This window comes from Nematostella vectensis, chromosome 14 (assembly GCF_932526225.1).
Source record: "Nematostella vectensis chromosome 14, jaNemVect1.1, whole genome shotgun sequence".
Taxonomy (NCBI): Eukaryota; Metazoa; Cnidaria; class Anthozoa; order Actiniaria; family Edwardsiidae; genus Nematostella; species Nematostella vectensis.
The window spans coordinates 1,691,949-1,710,561 of record NC_064047.1 but is presented as its reverse complement, the minus strand read 5'-3'; the positions used below and the strand labels follow the sequence as shown (position 1 = coordinate 1,710,561).

The following is an 18,613-nucleotide window of genomic DNA, read 5'->3' as shown; positions in this document are numbered from 1 at the left end:
TGTCAAATAGTGTCCAAATTAAGACATGGTTGTATTTTTGAAGAAAAAAAACGTATCCCAATATATCCCAGGGCTACAATGTGAGGCATTATGGGTAGAGCAACCTATACAAAGCACGAGCACACGAAACATACGTGCGGCAGTCGCAGCACCAGGTTACTTCGGGGGGGGGGGGGGGGGGGGGGGGAGAACGAACGGCGACAGAACCCCCAACCGACAAAAGAATCTATTAGAATCCGCGCTATTTAACAGGCCATCCGCTCTAAATTATCAGCCACATTCTCGAAGAAACCTTCCATAGACACAACGTTTTAACAATTTTGAAATATTTTTCACTTTTTCCGTTACAAATCATCGGAGAATCATTTGTTACGTAACCGACCGGGAGTAAACTGCCGACATTGCCGCTTTCACGGGTATATTACGAACATGCGCAAAGATGCAACCATAAAACACGAAGAACAAAACGTTCACACTAAGGGCGCGTTTTTTTACTAGCGTTTGTGATTCCGGAATGAGAATGTTTAGAATAGAAAAAGCGCGCGTTCGTTTATCGCGCGTTCCCATTCCGGAATGGAATGAAGGCCATTCCACTTATTCTGCTAATAATATATAGCAATATATAATATATATATAATATATATTATATATATAATATATATAATATATATATATATATAATATATAGCAGAATGACTCGAATGCCATTCCGAACATTCTCTACCAACCATTCCCATTCCAAAATGATAGAAAAACGCGCCCTAAGGCTGAACCTAGAACACAACAAAAAGCGCAAATTGTAGCACGAACGCAAGGAAGCTTATGGTAAAATAAGTCTTTATATACTTCTTTCTGTAAATGCTGTCTTTATTTTTCTAGTATTTAATTTTTAGGCAAACTCTTACCCACTATAAATTGCCGTTCGGCTTTGCTCACCTTAAAAATTACTTGTATGTACTATATCTATATGTTTTATCTGTATTTACGATACGGCAACAAGACGCAGTTAAGAATAGCTGCTCCTTGTCTCCATGGTAACTGATCCCCTCGGGTAAGCTCTGGAAGATACCACAGCAAGCCCGCAAAACACCCGGGTTTATGTGAGTGCTTGCCGGTGCTTATTTGGGGTTGAATGGCTTGAGGCGTTCAAGCTTCAGCTCTAGAGCTATCCTCCATTCCATAACCTGCAAAGATACAAGACGTCTTGAGCTTGCGCATGCATGTGAAGGCGGCCATGTCACACGAGGAAACTTTTCCTGCAACTTGCAATGAAACGATTGACGAAAACAAAGCAAAATAATTGCAGGTTGCAGAGAGATGATACATATGGCAATTTTTCTCGCATTGTTGCGAAAAGAAGAAACCTAATTTTACTTTTCTTACAACGGAAAGTGTGTAATGCGTGACTCATTTCGTGACTTGTTTGAGCTCGTTGGAGCTCGATATTTAAGCGTGACGGTAAGTGTGTATAATGCGTGACTCATTTCGTGACTTGTTTGACCTCGATGTAGATCGATATTTAAGCGTGACGGTAAGTGTGTAATGCATGACGCATATCGTGACTTGTTTGAGCTCGATGGAGACCGTGTTCGAGCGTGACGGTAAGTTTGTAATGCATGACACATTTCGTTACTTGTTTGAATGTAATGCGTGACTCATTTCGTGGCTTGTTTGAGCTCGATGTAGCTCGATATTTAAGCGTGACGGTAAGTGTGTAATGCGTGACTCATTTCGTGACTTGTTTGAGCTCGATGTAGCTCGATATTTAAGCGTGACGGTAAGTGTGTAATGCGTGACTCATTTCGTGACTTGTTTGAGCTCGATGTAGCTCGATATTTAAGCGTGACGGTAAGTGAGTACTGCGTGACATCTCTTGCGTGACTCACTTGTTTAACCTCTTGCTGCAGCTCGCTGTTTAGCCGTGACAGAGCCAGGTTCTTCTCCTTTAGGTCACGAATCGACGTTTGGAGCTTGCTCTCCTTCGTTAGAGGCCTAAAGGATAATTAGATAAAATAATTTGAGTATTTCTTTCACGTTGATCGATGCACTTTTGGCACAATTGGGCGAACCAAACCTAATACGTATACGTCCTTCATTCAACAGATCAATGGTTGTGATTATGTGGGTGGGATGGGAAAACCCTTCGTTATACCGACAGATGTATGGATCCTGGTAAAGTGGGTGGGATGGAAAAGCCCTTTGTTCTACTGACAGATGTATGGATCCTGGTAAAGTGGGTGGGATGGGAAAGCCCTTTGTTCTACTGACAGATGTATGGATCCTGGTAAAGTGGGTGGGATGGGAAAGCCCTTGGTTCTACTGACAAATGTATGGATCCTGGTAAAGTGGGTGGGATGGGAAAGCCCTTTGTTCTACTGACAGATGTATGGATCCTGGTAAAGTGGGTAGGATTGGAAAGCCCTCCGTTATACTGACAGATATATAGATTGTGGTAAAGGGATGGGAAACCCTTTTTCTACTAACAGATCAAGGGTTAACTAATTTCTGCTTTGCATGGGACTTTCAAAGGAAATTCTACATACTTGACGACGACTTTTGGGGGTTCTGTGTTGAGCTTTCTCTCTTTCTCTTTGTCTTTTTCACTGCTGCGATCAGGTCTTCGAATTGTCAGCTTAACAGGAGGTGGGCTTGCTGGTTTCTGTAAGAATACCATATCAAAGTAATAGAGTGTTTTCATCACAGGTAGTCCAGGATCACGGGGAGTGTAGGTTTATTACAGAGTTTGTTTGAGCAAAAAATTCGTTGAAATAAATATTATGAATTGAAAATAAAACAGTAGTTTGAACGTTGCTGCTGCTCAATCCCGCCATTATTTGCCATTTTAAGCTGTTTTAGCCACTGAAATTTTTTCCCGTCGCCTTCTGTATATAAAATAGACAAGGTTGCAAACTCCGACAATCGCCAAATTACACGAATTTTTTGCTCATACAAACTCTGTAATAAACCTACACTCGCCGTGAGCCTGGGCTACCTGTGTTTTCATGAGGTTAGGCCATTGTCTTAGTCACCCCTTCTTGCTAATTATGGTCAGTTGAAATGTTTGTATGACACAAGCTCCAAAGATTATGCCAAGATAACGTATTAAAAAACATCGATCAACCACTCCTTTGCTATTGTTTATAATTAAAAATACAACGGTTAATTCACAAGGAAACTTCAAAATAACAATCTACGAATGAAGTCTTAGAAGTTATTAACGATTTTTAATTGGTTACTCGCTTGAATTAGAAGATGGAAATGGATGCTTTGTGTGACTTTGCACTGAGCGGGAGCATAAAATGGTCACATGATTGGACTTTTGGATTCTGGAAGGTCCTTTCAAGTCATTTTTTCCTGCATTACAGATTATGCCTCATACATTTACTGTATTTTTGGCTGCTGGGCCCCCTGGCTACGCCCCTGAACACAGTGGTGTTCATGAGACTGCACTAGACTACCTACCACTCTGGGCACAGGGCGAGGTAAAGCTTCTTGGTTTCCGCGAGGGGAAGTGCTCCCTGCAAAAACATATTGCAAAAAGTGACGATCAAGCCATGTTTAGTAAAGGGAAAGAACAGTAGTTATTAGAATTAAGAACATACATATCTAAACATGCATGCATGGCAAATACATACCTTCGAAAGTGTTTTTCCTTGGTTGCTTGGGTATGAAATCCTAGAAATAACAACATGTTAGTATATATTTTTTTCATGTTGTTAATAATTACAAAATCCAGTGGACCGGGCTCAGAATGGCCAAGACCCACCTCTTTAGGGGGAGGGTCGAATAATATATTAGTTCAAATCATAATAGATTAGTCCATCAAAGTGAAAGCCCCAGCTTATGTTCCTGTTGTGACCTAGTCAATAGTCCAAAACGTAAAACCACAGGTCGTTACACATATTTTAATAATTCCACACCTATCTCATTCAATTCCTATCCGCATTCCCCCCATTGCAGCTCCCTAGCTGTATAGAGTCAGTCTAGATAAAGGGGCCACACCTACCAGATTCTGATCAAGTGACTGTGACCGCCGGTGAGATCTCACCATGCTCTGACCAGAAGACGTGCCATCGCTGGACTGAGCGTTAACAAAACTATCAAATCGGCTAAAATCGGCAAAATTCTGCTCTTCTGATGCCTGTACTGGTGAGCGTGGGGTCTCCTCGGATGCCCCCCCTTTGGGTTCATGTTTCTGTGAGGTGTCGGGTCTTTCAGCAAGTACTGTCTCACTGTTCTGTAAGCAAATGATATGAGACGAGCCTATCATATCAATGCAGTAGACATTGTAACAACCCCTCATCTACGTACCATTTGAATTGGGCCCCATCTTTTTAATAACTGTACAGGGGGCTTGAAGGCTACACACTTACTTGATATTTTCAGTGTTTATGGCGTGCATGTCTGTACATGAGCTAGCAAAGAATTCCTCTAAGGTATAGTTTGGATGCCGTTTCAAATGCAAATATATGCAAATAAACAAAGTCCAAAGCACGTACATACTGTACATCTGGAAAGGCATATGAAAAGAACAGCTTCTAAACTAGGCCTAAGGTTTGTAGAGCCTAAGTACCTCTGTTGTTTGGACAAATTTCAAATACATTGCCATTTGATGGTGATTGAAACCATTATCGAAAGTCTTGCATTACCTGGCTCGAGTGACTGGACGTTGGAGAGGATGTGCTTGCAGCTGCGGAAATATAACCAAGAAGACTTGGTGTTACATTGTGTTACATTAAATCGGTCAGTCTACAGTAAATAAAGTTCATTTAAGCTTGACCGCCGAATCACATAGTAAATCAAAGAAAGATCTAGTTGCACAACGGTGTGACATGGGGCAAAAAAAAACATAAACGAAATACGTAATGGTTTATTGAGCAAACCTCTGTTCTCCTTCGCCTCCTTGGCTTTAGCAGCAAATAGCTTATTGAGGTCAAGTGATGAGGACCTAGAGTGACCCCTCTTGTTCCTGGGAGGAGGTGGTGGAGGTGGGTCCTTCTGGCCGTGGGACCCCTGGCTACCATCACTAGGCGTGGTCGACCCAGGGGTGCTATCATCCATTGGGACAATATGATTGACATCACCAGCTGATCGTGGTCTCTCTCCACTCTTGCGTTGTTGTCTCATGACCACCTTCTCTGCAGTGGACCTTAGCGCAGGAGGTGCCACACTCTTCGGGGAGTCAGGAGGCGGCGAGGGTGGTGTTGTTGTACCAGGCTCTGGGGTGACTTTCTCTGGTAGCGGCAAAACAGGCGTGGTCTCAAGAGGGCTCTGTTGTGTGGGTGATGTTGGGGGTGAGCTGTCAGAGGTATCAGAGTCTGAGTCTGACTCTTTGATGGCCTCACGCGCAAACTTCCCAGACGGTGGTGGCAGCAGCTGGCCTGGTGCACTATCCAGGAGGGAGATCTTTGCTGATGCTCTTGGTCTCTCTATGCCTATGTGTGGACCGGGGCTTAGCGGAAGAGGTGGGACTATTGCTGAAGCACCCTCCGGTTGAGTTGTACCAGAGGTTGGTGGGACGGGGCTGGAGATTTTCCTTGAATGGTCATGAGGCTCCTCTGTGTAGTTTGGGTCTGAGAGGGAGCGCGGCCGAGATAAATCTTGCCGTCGGTTGTGTTCCCTTTTGAGTGAGGCTGAACGAGGGGAGTGAGACTGTTCCTGCAAAATGATGCAAATTGGTTAAACTATTTATTACATATTTAGTACAAATATGTGACCTTAACAAAGGGGGAATAACGTGGATGGGTTGCAAACTCTTCACAAAGAAAGGGAAGCACATAGCTAAGATCTATAACTATCAGGTTTTTGTTATTTAATGCAGAGTCTTGAAAAAGTAATAGGATGTGAAGTGTTATTTTGTAACTTTTCTGATATTGATTTGACAGAGGAGTATGATTAAAATTTCCATCACTAAGAGCCAAGACACAATTCTACAATTAAATTAGAATACACTTTTTATAGTTATTGAAGGACATTTGATTGCCAATGTCCTGAATCTGAGCTTGTTCACTTGAGGTATACAACCATGGTTTAAGCTGTAAGCTTTCTGTGGTAACTCTTCTCCAGTTCTCATGTTATGACACCCTATTCTATTCCAGAAACTAAAATCACTTAAACAGTTAAATCTAATTCATTCTAAAACAAAATCGGTCCAAGAAGAATCAAACTATGCAAGAAGGCATGACTGATTTGAAAAGTTGTGCACCACAGGCATCCCATACCTCAATTGAAGCCTCTATGTGTTCCCCAACACTGTTCTCTTTTTGCCTTGGTGACGTTGGGGCTGCTGTCATGGAAACATTGAATGGATCTGACATTAACAAAGAACAGCACCAATCAATAGACTGGGTATAGGAAGTAGTGAAATAGGGGACTTGCACTGAGAAATCAATGACTTTTTGGGTGGCGAACATGTACACACTTCATCTTTTGGCGGCAAAATAACAACAGTGCACTTTTACAAACAGAAAATAATCATTGATACACCTATGTTTAAAATCAAAATAAAACCATATTAAGCATATTATACATTCATCAACAGTTCTGATATTTTAAGTGGTGAAAGCAAGCATCTCATGGATTAAATATTGATATGTGCATACATTTTAGCTATGTATTTCCAATGTCTAGCTGTGAAGCAGGACTTCGCACATATTTGCTTTTTTCCCTGTATCATTGGGTTATGTGTATTGTATTTCATATTTTTGTCTATAACACACTTTGGGGTAATCTGTGAATAATTATACTGTAGGAGACCTGTTGAGCTGATATTCTCTTTACCTCCCTCTTCCTCACTGGCCCTAAAGTTGAGTAATGTGAATAATTATACTGTAGGAGACCTGTTGAGCTGATATTTTCTTTCTCCCTCCCTCTTCCTCGCTGGCCCTAAAGTTGAGTAATGTGAATAATTATACTGTAGGAGACCAGTTGAGCTGATATTCTCCTTACCTTCCTCTTCCTCGCTGGCCCTAAAGTTCAGTAACGTTGGGGGTAGTGTTGGGGGCAGGTCCAGCCCATGTCTTATAGCAACTACCAGATGCATTGCTATACAAAACTCCTCCAGGTGAAGTGCATTGTCTTTATTGATATCTGAAAGGTGCCTGGAGAACAGACAAGGAAAGATTATTGGTCAAGGTAGCCCAGAGTCAAACAAAATAACAAGGAAATGGTAAACGCTAGCTGCAATGAGAGAGATTTTGAGATTTTTTCGCTTCTTGTTTACTTAAGGTGTACTTTAAAAGAATTGAGAATTGAATAGAGAATGATGATCAGAACAGAAAGCTGGAATTTGTATTACATTCAAGTTTCTTCAGTGATTACACATGGCATAGTGGAATTCAAAGCTGGAATGAAACTTTACAAGAGCTTAATAAAATTGCTAAAAATATAAAACAAAATGTGATCAGAAACTGTTTTTGTTTTTGTTTTTGTTTCCCTCATAGGAAACTGTTTGAGTAAAAGTACTGGTCATTTCCTTATACTTTTTGAAAACATTGGGGGAGGGGGGGGGGCATGTGTCCCCAATGCCCCACCCCTTGCTATGACGGCCCTGAGAAATGACTGAAGGATAGTCTTTAAGGAGCACATAGCATGTTTTGTAATAACATACCATATCTTGGATAAAGTTTCGGTCGGCAAGTTAGATTTCAAGAAGAAATCTCTTGCTTTAGGACCTGAAAATGAATAGGACAAACAACCTAAGTGGTCATTGCCTAAAGTTGGGGCTCCAATACATGATTTTGCTCCTCTTGAATCCATAGGAACAAGACACATGGGTGAAGTTGCATTTACACAGGGGTACTTACAGAAGACAATGAATGACAAGGATGGAGTAAAATAACTGGTGATGATGATGTTATGATTGGTGGGTGACAAGGATGGGGTAAATTAATTGGTAATGGTGTTATGACTGTTAAGGGACAAGGATGGGGTAAATTAATTGGTAATGGTGTTATGATTGTTACGGGACAAGGGTGGGGTAAATTAATTGGTGATGATTATGTTATGATTGATGGGTGACAAGGATGGGGTAAAATAATTGATGATGGTGTTATGATTGATCGGCAACAAGGATGGGGTAAATATATTGGTGATGATTATGTTATGATTGATGGGCAAAAGGATGAGATAAATTAATTGGTGATGATAATGTTATGATTGGTTGGTGACAAGGATGGGGTAAATATATTGGTGATGATTATGTTATGATTGATGGGCAAAAGGATGAGATAAATTAATTGGTGATGATAATGTTATGATTGGTGGGTGACAAGGATGGGGTAAATATATTGGTGATGATTATGTTATGATTGATGGGCAAAAGGATGAGATAAATTAATTGGTGATGATAATGTTATGATTGGTTGGTGACAAGGATGAGATAAATTAGTTGGTGATGATTATGCTATGATTGATGGGCAAAAGGATGAGGTGAATTTATTGGTGATGATTATGTTATGATTGGTGGGTGACAAGGATGAGGTGAATTTATTGGTGATGATTATGTTATGATTGGTGGGTGACAAGGATGAGGTGAATTAATTGGTGATGATAATGTTATGATTGGTGGGTGACAAGGATGGGGTAAATAAATTGCTAACGGTGGTGTTATGATCAGGGTACATTTATTCCTGATTGTGGCACCTTTGATGACTCCATCTTCCCCAGGCTGTAGTTTTCTAAATTGTGTAGCGTAGTAATCTCTTTGCTCATGCTGGATCACCCACACATCTTCTTCTCCCTCATCTTCCACACTGCTTGTGCTTTCAGCAAAACTGGTCAGCGACGGTGCCCTAGGGATAATCATGATTCAATAATCTATACTTATATAACACAAACACTTATACATAACATGCTGAAGGGTGATATTATGATTGATATTGATTGATTATGATTGATATTATGCCAAAAAATATTATCTTATTTCAAAAATTACGATTTGGGGTGGAGGGGAGGGAAGTGGGAAAACAAGATGGTGATCTTTCTTTCTGATATTTTTTTTTAATAATAATACGTATAATAATAATAAACAAGATGGTGACCTTTCTTTCTGGTATTTTTTATAATAATATGTATAATAATGATAATGGTAGATAGATAGATAGATAGAAACTTTATTAAAGTGTCATAAACAACCTCTAGCCGGGGATAAAACCCCTACTAATTGGGGGACACAAAAAAAAGATAAAATTATAAAAATTATACTGATTATTAAAAATTTAAAATTGTAGATTCTTACTGATAAAGCTAAATAAATATATATATATATATATAAATACATGTAAATTGATTGTAATCTATATGAAATTATGAAAAAAAAATTGACTAGCGTAGTAGCGTAGTAGCGTAGGTAATAATAAGATATAATAAGAAAAATAAATAGATTTTTTTAAACTTGGTTCTCAAACACCAAACAAGGAAATAGCTCAAATACACAATTTACAGTAAATTGCATTTATTATAAGAATAGATGTACATTCTACAATAACTCTTATATTTATCAATACTTACACTATTTATTAAAATAATAATACCTTGTTATTTGTTTGAAGAATTTATTATTATAGTAACAGCCGAACTGTCATTTCTGTTCCACTGCATTTAAAAACATGGTGAACATATAACATAAACTTAAATATTTCAATTCTAGCACAATATGACTAAAACACAAGTACAGACAAACCCAGAAAGTTGATAACTCTCATGTACCCATGCATATCATTGTATAGTTGCATATACTACTTGTGTAAAAGTATACCACCATGGTGATTTATGGAACAGAATTTGGAGCTTTTCAATGGCCAAATCTAAGCTGACATCAAGGTTAACACAAAAATTATCAACTATAATAATAAATTTCTGTTAAGCACTCGCAATGGAAAAATACCCATATCAACTCCTACCTAGAGTTTGTTCCTGTTTCTATCATGACATCTTTGAAGGTTTTTATTATCATTTTTTGGTTGTAACACTTGGGACTTTTTACAGATCTACAGTTTAAATCCCTAAGGGATTTGCATAACAATTAACATTTCTGTGACAGGTACTAGTAAACCATATCAACTCCTACCTAGAGTTTGTTCCTGTTTCTATCATGACATCTTTGAAGGTTTTTATTATCATTTTTTGGTTGTAACACTTAGGACTTTTTACAGATCTACAGTTTAAATCCCTAAGGGATTTGCATAACAATTAACATTTCTGTGACAGGTACTAGTAAAAAATTATGTAAACATAGCAAAATTCAATTTAATTTATAGCAACAATCCGGCTTGATGATCAAGAACAATTTAAGGTTCTAAAGGACTGGGTTTTAAACAAACAGAAAAAGGAAAGTAGTATAAAAAGTAAATAGTTCTTGTACATTACACCATGGGGAAAAAGCAATGGATGCAGCTCAGAATGCATTTTTCATTTGTTTATTTCCAGAAACGTTGATAAAGCAGAAATGAGAGTTTAGCACTTACCCAGAAAAAAAAGTTTATTTAGATTATTTAAGGTGATCCTGATGAATACTAATATTTTTTACAGGTATACCGTATCTCATTAGTGGGTGGAGTATGTATGGTAAGCAAACACACTTATGTAATAAAAGGATGATTAAAACTTTACAGTTTTTAGCATTTAACAAAGATCATCTAAATTAATGCTCAGATATCAAACGTTAAGCTCCACCCCAACTGGGTCTGGTGATGTTTAGTTTGCATTTCTGAGGTTTTGGACTTGGGCTGTAAATTCTACGGGTATATGGGGTGAATGCTCAGATATCAAACCTCAAGCCTCACCCTTTCTACTCACCTTAAAAGCCCCTCCCCCTCTTCACCGCACAGCACAGGTGAGCTGCTTCGGTCCAGTTCCTCATCACTTGAGCTGTGATCAGAGTGGTCTGATGAGTCGTCCCATTGTTGGGGTTTCTCAGGGGTTGGGGGGCTGCCACTAAATGCTGCCCAGTAGCTCTCCATGGGGTGTTGGGTGGCAGTACTACCCGGTACCCAGGTCTGCTGGGACGCAGCACCATTACTTTCACCAACCCAGTTACCTGCTGACATTTAGAGATCAATTAATAATGACACAGCACTTTTAATTCCAAGTTATTTATTACAATGTACCTTGTTATTTCATTTTGAATATCAGGGCTATAATACAGGCCCATAGCCAGGGGGAGACTGGAAGGTACGCTATAATGAAGGAAAACTGAGTACCACTGCTAGCTAGGGCACGCTACCTAGAAAAAATGGTCCGCTAAATGGGTAAACGAACCCCGCTCAAATGCTGGCTACGGGCCTTTTATGAAATAAGTACCATGCATTGAATTTTGTCTTATCCAGATATGCTGTTGTGACTTGTTTACCTTCAACTTGGTCTTGTGGCTGTGGTGGCGGCTGATGTGCTACCCACATCTGCTGGTCCTGGGGTGGGCCCCGCCCTGGGGGACTCTGGGGTGCAGGGGGTGGGCCCCGCCCTTGGGGGACAGGCTCTTCTGGGAGTGACTGGCTGCGCACTAGGACATGCTGGGGATGTCTTGGCTGATGTATGTACGGTGCACCTATAGCACCAGGGACCTTAAAATAAATACACCAAGATTAGAATCTGATACCTGGCTAACTATCTATCTGAATTATGGCATCTTAGTTACTGTTTCAATTAAACCATGAGAGTTGTTTTTTACATACATCACACAGGGCTGTTGATAATATTTCACATTCAATTAATAAAAATTGTCGGTGCAAATGGCAAATAGAAAATGGAAGTTCTAAGATCAACCCTTATAAGTGAACTAATTTCATGGTTTAATAGACCCATGGTATCTTTTGATAGTGTACTCTTACTACTGTACCATTTGTCATTGCATTGCATTTGAGATTTTGCACTGAAAACATGTTTTTAAAATAGCATGGTTATTTAAAAGTTTTCTTGTAACTTATGTATTTGTGTTGCAAACAATAACCTAAGTGTCACTAGGGGTTTTGTTTACAATAAAAAAGAAGTTACTGAAAAATAAAATTTTACATTGTACCTGGCCTGGGACTCCATGAGTGTAATGCACGCCTGGAAAGTACCCCTGTGGTGGGTGGGGCTGGTAGGGTTGATACTGGGCTTGAGGGTGTTGTGGGGTGGCTTGATACTGTTGGGGTGCCACTACTGGGTGTTGGGCGGGGCCAGGAGGGGGCGGTAGCCTTACAGGCAGTGGTTGCTGTTGCTGCCAGTGAGTTGCCACTGGGTTTTGCGGCGGAATGTGCTGAGGATGGTTTGGCTGGTAGACCTGTATTACAAACAAAGAAGTCATTCTTTTAACATGAGGTCAAGGACCAAGTTTCAATTATAACCAACTTTAACAACCCAAGTTGAAATATAAGTAACAATCAAGAAGATACATAAAATTGTGCAAACTGGAGTTAGAGCTTTTTCCAATTGCTTGCAAACCCAGCACTTTGTGGGAAGTACAGTACCGCTCTCAAACATGTGTACATATGTTCGCAAAATTCGCGAACAGCTGATGTTTGAACAGCGGGAAGCCATTTACTGTATTTAACAAAGACTTGTATTAGACATGGGGTAATTAGTTTTGGGAAGGAATGCTGATTGCTTGATATCCTTCGAAGATATCTGAATGTGTGATAACTGCTAGCGAAGACTTTTGAACAGCTGGGAGCCATTTATTTGACAACGACGGAGATTGCTTGATATTATTCGAAAAATTTCGAATGTGTGAAATAGGTCATGTAGATAGTCCATGTAGATAGCAGCTTTTCTCATTATACTGACCTGTTGAATAGGCTGGTTTATTGCTACAGGCATGACCATGCCAATGCAACCCTTTTCTATTTATACTGACCTGTTGAATAGGCTGGTTTATTGCTACAGGCATGACCATGCCAATGCAACCCTTTTCTATTTATACTGACCTGTTGAATAGGCTGGTTTATTGCTACAGGCATGACCATGATAATGCAACCCTTTTCTATTTATACTGACCTGTTGAATAGACTGGTTTATTGCTACAGGCATGACCATGCCAATGCAACCTTTTTCTATTTATACTGACCTGTTGAATAGGCTGGTTTGTTGCTACAGGCATGACCATGCCAATGCAACCCTTTTCTCATTATACTGCCCTGTTGAATGGGCTGGTTTATTGCTACAGGCATGACCACGCCACTGTTACCCTTTTCTATTTATACTGACCTGTTGAATAGGCTGGTTTATTGCTACAGGCATGACCACACCACTGTAACCCTTTTCTATTTATACTGCCCTGTTGAATAGGCTGGTTTATTGCTACAGGCATGACCACGCCAATGCAACCCTTTTCTATTTATACTGACCTGTTGAATAGGCTGGTTTATTGCTACAGGCATGACCACGCCACTGTAACCCTGCTGGCCTTGAGGTGTAACCTGCTGCGCTGTAGACCCCTGTTGGGCTTGACATGTCACCGGTGGCCCTGCAGGGCCTTGCTGCCGATACGGGTGGGTGGGCGGGGGCTGGATAGTGGGCAGGACCTGGGTGGGCTGGGTGTGGTTAGGTGAAGTTATGCCATCCGCTGAAGGGTTGATAGCTGCACCCACGACAGGTTTAACCTTAGAGTTGTTCATACTACTGTTGTAATAGCCTTCAAGGCGTTCACCTTTCTTTCCTTTTCTCCTTTTATCACCTGCAATCAAATATTTAAGAGGTTAATTTTAGGGCAGGCATTATCTGCTTAAGGTGGCTTGGTGTTGTTAGCTTTTGGAAACTTCATTTGCCTAACTGTAAAACTTTCTAGTAGCATTAAAACAACAGAGAATGGTTTGGCAGGGTATAACTTTATATAAAAGATGAAAATACTCCATACTTGAACTTGTCCAAAAGTTCAACAAATCTGTGATTTTGACTATTCCATATTATAATTTAAACTGCTGTTTAGATCTTTAAAACAATACTAACAAAATAATTGGTGAAGTCTAACCTTCTTGTGTGCTTTCTCTCTTGCTCTTGTCATCACCATTAGATTCATCATCATCCACCTCTTCTTTCAGCAGTGTGCTATGCTTTCTTGACATGGTATCTGTAATTTAACACATTGACTCTTGCTGTCTTTTTTTTTCAATATTACAATATATCAGATACTTTTCCCTTTTTCTTGTCTTTCACAACCTTTTAACCTGCAAGTGGCATCAACTTAAACTAATCACCATGCTCCAAGAATGGTAAATTATCAGATAGCGAAACTAGACAGTTGCTTGCTTGAAAATTTCAATAGACACATATGAAAGAAAATGGTGTCTCCTTCCGCACCTGTGCAAATATACAAACAGTACAAGGAATGACTGAGGCTTGCCCCATAGGCAAAATTTCCTAGCAATGGTCTTGTTACTGTTGGGAGAAGTATATTGACTTCCCTTAGTATTTTGCATTATTGAGACACAAAAAAATATTGCTTGCTGATTGGCTATTCATGTATTATAACTAAATAGAAACTGAAACAACTGAAAAGAAGAGAGAACTTAAGACCTTGCAAATCTCCTTTTAATTTGATTTCGGCTAAAGGTCAATTGACCTTATATGTTATTGCTCTGTGACCTCACCCAATAAAAAAACTATTTTATTTTAGCCATAAATATAAATATCTTGTGGTATTGCTTAAAGGTTGTTGGTGATTATGATTGGAGAGGTAATGATTATAAATAAGGTAGTGGCGCTCTGAAGGGATCATTGCATTAGGGTTATGGTGACAGAAGTACTGTCCTTTTGATTATTTGACGTTTCCTAAAATGCTAAAACCGTTGTTAATCAAGTTTTCAAATTATAACGGAACACTGCATTGTGTATAGAAGGCTTTCAAGAGGCCAAGGAAAAAAGTTTTTATCCGAAAGAGAACAGAATTTATTTCATCACTTGAAATTTATGAAGGATGTGATAAAAGATCACTAAAAGTCACAGTGTAAATTGCAATGATCCAATAGTTATGGTGAAGACAATATAAACATTAGAGGGGTAGATTTCTCCCTGTATACAGATTTCATTGCAGAACTGGGTGGCTGTGAATAAGGTACTGTAGAAACCTTTTTCCAGGAGCAGTATGCAAATACTGTACTTCTTTTGCTATCCAAAATACTATTTGTTGTGCTGTCTTCATATGAACATCAAAAATAACCATGGTAATGTTAGGGTGAAAATTTATATAGATTCATTTTTTTATCTTGTAAATTAGACAGAGAAACACAGGATTATAAAAATCATTCTTTTTTACTAAATACCAGATAATTCTAATTCTAAGAGAAATAGTATCATAAATCGGGATATTTGAAGAATATTCGGAAAAGCATATCTGGTAAAACTTCAAATTCTAAGATGTTTTGATTGATAAATAGATCTCTAGAGCGAGTTAATGGTCAAGCATGACTATTTATGCTAATAATTCTTGCAGCAACTCAAAACAAAACATAAAACCAAAACAATACAAGAAATCCTACAAATCTTGCCTTGAAGGGAAACGGAGTCGGTTAAAAAAACTAATTTCGAATTGACTGACTGCATTTTTTTACACTATGGATTCATTTGGAAAGTATGCACATTTCGGAATTATAAACAGTGAGAAAAAAATAATCAAAATACAATAACAAACGGACAGCCGTGTTTAGTTTGATCAAATGCAAGAGATAAGTTTATTTTAATAATAATTACGAAACAATCTAGAATCTTATGCATGGAATCGAGTGACTTGTGAAATCAGCTAGTTTGCATTGTGTAAAATTATAAAACGAAAGCAAGAATTAGTTTAAACCCAGACCATGGAGCTAATAATTTTCATCTACCCCTCTTCCAAAAATTTGAAAATAATATTTGTGAGATTAAAAAAAGGGAAGAGGGAATTTGAAAGGGTCTGGCTTGGTGCAGAGATCAGGCGTAGGAGATGAATTTCGAACCGAGCTCAACCCCAGATAAAACTTGCAGATTTTGTCCGCACCTAACACCTCCAAACACGAACAATTAGGAACATACCAGTGATGAAATACTTGTCAATGTTCTGTAATTATGCAGTTATGAAGATGAAGTGAAACTTCTACACGCAGTACCCAAATGTATCGGCGATAGAGTTTAAAATCAGATGAAATGTTATCCTCTTCTAGTTAACACAATCTTTGGTTACTCTGAGGTCGTATGACGCATTGAAAATGCACAGGAAATGCGTCTATTGTATATCCTGAATTCATCTTGCTGTGTGTAAAATTGGAGGTGAATTAAATGTCATTTTTGTAGGAAACTAGTAGATTTTCTCTGCACCTAGCTCCCATCGCGAATGAGCCGACAAGCAGCCATGTTGATGTGTGGTCACGTGTTCACCAGCGGGATTTCCGCGAGGAGGTCTGGAGCGAGATTGAATACCGGAAGTGGTAAAAAGGTCATTTTTTTAACTCGGGAGATGAACTATTTCAAGAACACCATTCATACCAGAAGCGCTGGGCGTCCGTTTTTGGCTCCCTCCAAGGAACTACGCGGCTTCAAATACAAAATGGCGCCCGATCACCGGACGAAGAGGGTTTTCTGCAAGCAGGCTCAGCGCTGTTAAAATGTTATAATTTGGGTAGATGCTGGAAAATGGCAATTTCAGATAGGGGAAGTTTAAAAGGGGCATATACCGTATCCAGACCCGTACCCAGGATTTTTCTTGGGGGGGGGGGGCGAAATCCGAAAAAGTGGACCTAATTTTTCCGGGGGGAAGGGGGAGGAGGGAGTTCTCTGATAAAAATTTAACCACCAAGGCTGCCTTTGAAGCATGCCTTTGCAGTATCTCCACGGGACGTTTAGCTTTGGAATTGGCTACATGCACGAGGGATCTAGCCTATGATTCTTAGCTTTGTCTACAAATAGCGCGTCTATTGAGAACAAAAAGTGGACTTTTGGCCCTTGTTGGGGGGTGCCTTCGCACCTCCTGCACCCCCCCCCCCCCCCCCCCCCCTGGGTACGGGCCTGCGTATCGTTAGCGACCAGCACGGAATGCCCAGTTCCAATCAACGCGACACCCCACCCTAAGAAAACGTTGTCGTTTAGGAGGTCTGGTACCGAGGAATTTTTGTTTCTTTTCAGATACTTTCTCCATTAACTAAAGATGGTCACAGTCACTGTTTTGCTCTTTTGATTACAAGTTATAAAGTTAACGAAGCACCTGCGGACTGCGGTACTGCTAGAAAGCTCATTTTTTAAAAATAAGGAATAAAACATTTTGACAGCGTTTGGCAAAAACAATTTTTTTTTTTTTTAATTTTCTTAGCTCGTCTCCGTTTTTATTCAGGAATAATCAATATTTATTTTTATATTCTGAGTTATACTTGTATATGAATATGAAAAAGATACTGAATAAATAATCACCTGCAGACACTCTCGTTAAAGAACCAATGTTCGCTTACGATGAGAAAAGAGCCTGGGGAGAGCGTGCTATTCTAAAACGTTAGGGACTAGGCTTTCTAAGATGGCTGCCATCAAAATCGTAGTAAGGCACGAATTCCTGCAAGTTTACGTGAAAATTATCGACTAACGAAGTTCTAGAACGATAAAAAAGAGCATATGAAGAAACCGTTGTCGCTTTAGGGGTCTGGTACAGAGGAATTTTAGTTTCTTTTCAGGGGCTTTCTCCATTGACTAAACATGGTCACAGTCACTGTTTTTCCCTTCTGAATACAATTCACAAAGTTTGCGAAGCACCTGCGTTACGGCAGCCCTAAAAATGACAAGAATCGTGCAGGTTTTCCAAATAAGGAATATATTAGTTTCCTTATATGGAAGTTACCGCGTCTGGGGAAAACGACAATTTTTGGCTAAATTTTCTTGATATGTGGAAAGTTATTTTTTAATAAAATTTTAAAGTTCAAGTTTATCATATATAATTATATTATAATTATAAAAACGACAATTTTTGGCTAAATTTTCTTGATATGAGAAAAAATGATTGCAGCGGACTTCCATATATGGTATGTAATGCCTAATAAGGAAATGACTAAGCGAACTAGAAAAACGACAGTTCTTAAAACAAGATTGAATGATTCATATACCCATCAGGGGCGGATCTAAGGGCGGGCAGAGCCCCCCTACCCCCATTTTCAGTATTTGGTTTAAAAATAACAAGAAATATATAAGGAAATCCACGACAGAACAATAAATCTCCCCTCTTTTTGATATCTTGATTCGGCCCCCTCTTTTTGGGACTCCTTTACCCCCCCCCCCCCCCCCCCCCCAAATTTGGAATCTTTTCAGTGTTCGACAAATTGTCTCCCTCGAATTGTGACGTCACAGTGCACGGGCTATAGGATAATTTGACTCCGAAATGAAGTATAATGTCTTGTTAGTGTTGAATAAAGCACGTATTCCTACTTTGACTGGATGTACTCGTCTTGGTTTCGCTCCTGCAGCGAGCTCTGTCCCTACACGCTTGCGACCTTTCAAACGACGCGCTGTGTAACCGCCGCCACCTGGTAAATCAGTAACTCGACCACCTCGAACCCCAGCGCGCGGTTTTTTTCTTCCCCTTTATAAAATAACAGGGTAGGCAAAAGAAGCGCTCTCCATTGTTCTCTAGTCTGCTCGTTTTCTTACCCCTTACTTGAAAGGTACTAGGAACAGAGATGATGGATCC

General features: G+C 39.6%; 1 protein-coding gene across 6 annotated transcripts; it reads right to left on the bottom strand.

Moving 5' to 3' along the window:
* Positions 1–849: 849 nt before the first annotated feature.
* On the bottom strand, positions 850–18,455 carry LOC116602257 (ralBP1-associated Eps domain-containing protein 1). Of its 6 annotated transcripts, none has more exons than XM_048721431.1 (18): positions 18,352–18,455; positions 13,949–14,047; positions 13,326–13,654; positions 12,017–12,262; positions 11,351–11,561; positions 10,798–11,041; positions 8,644–8,792; positions 7,610–7,673; positions 6,949–7,100; positions 6,222–6,310; positions 4,884–5,658; positions 4,650–4,690; positions 4,007–4,237; positions 3,636–3,675; positions 3,463–3,518; positions 2,544–2,659; positions 1,887–1,992; positions 850–1,184 (listed from the first exon to the last, which is right to left on the bottom strand). In XM_048721431.1, the coding sequence occupies exons 2-18, from the start codon at positions 14,040–14,042 to the stop codon at positions 1,119–1,121; spliced, it is 3,009 nt and encodes a 1,002-aa protein (XP_048577388.1). In that variant the 5' UTR covers positions 14,043–14,047; positions 18,352–18,455; the 3' UTR covers positions 850–1,118. The 6 variants fall into 6 exon arrangements, with proteins under 6 accessions (XP_048577388.1, XP_032219480.2, XP_032219479.2 ...); XM_032363589.2 differs by lacking the exon at positions 18,352–18,455 and adding an exon at positions 15,985–16,409 and having other exon boundaries at positions 6,222–6,286; XM_032363588.2 differs by lacking the exon at positions 18,352–18,455 and adding an exon at positions 15,985–16,409 and having other exon boundaries at positions 10,798–11,038.
* Positions 18,456–18,613: the final 158 nt, after the last annotated feature.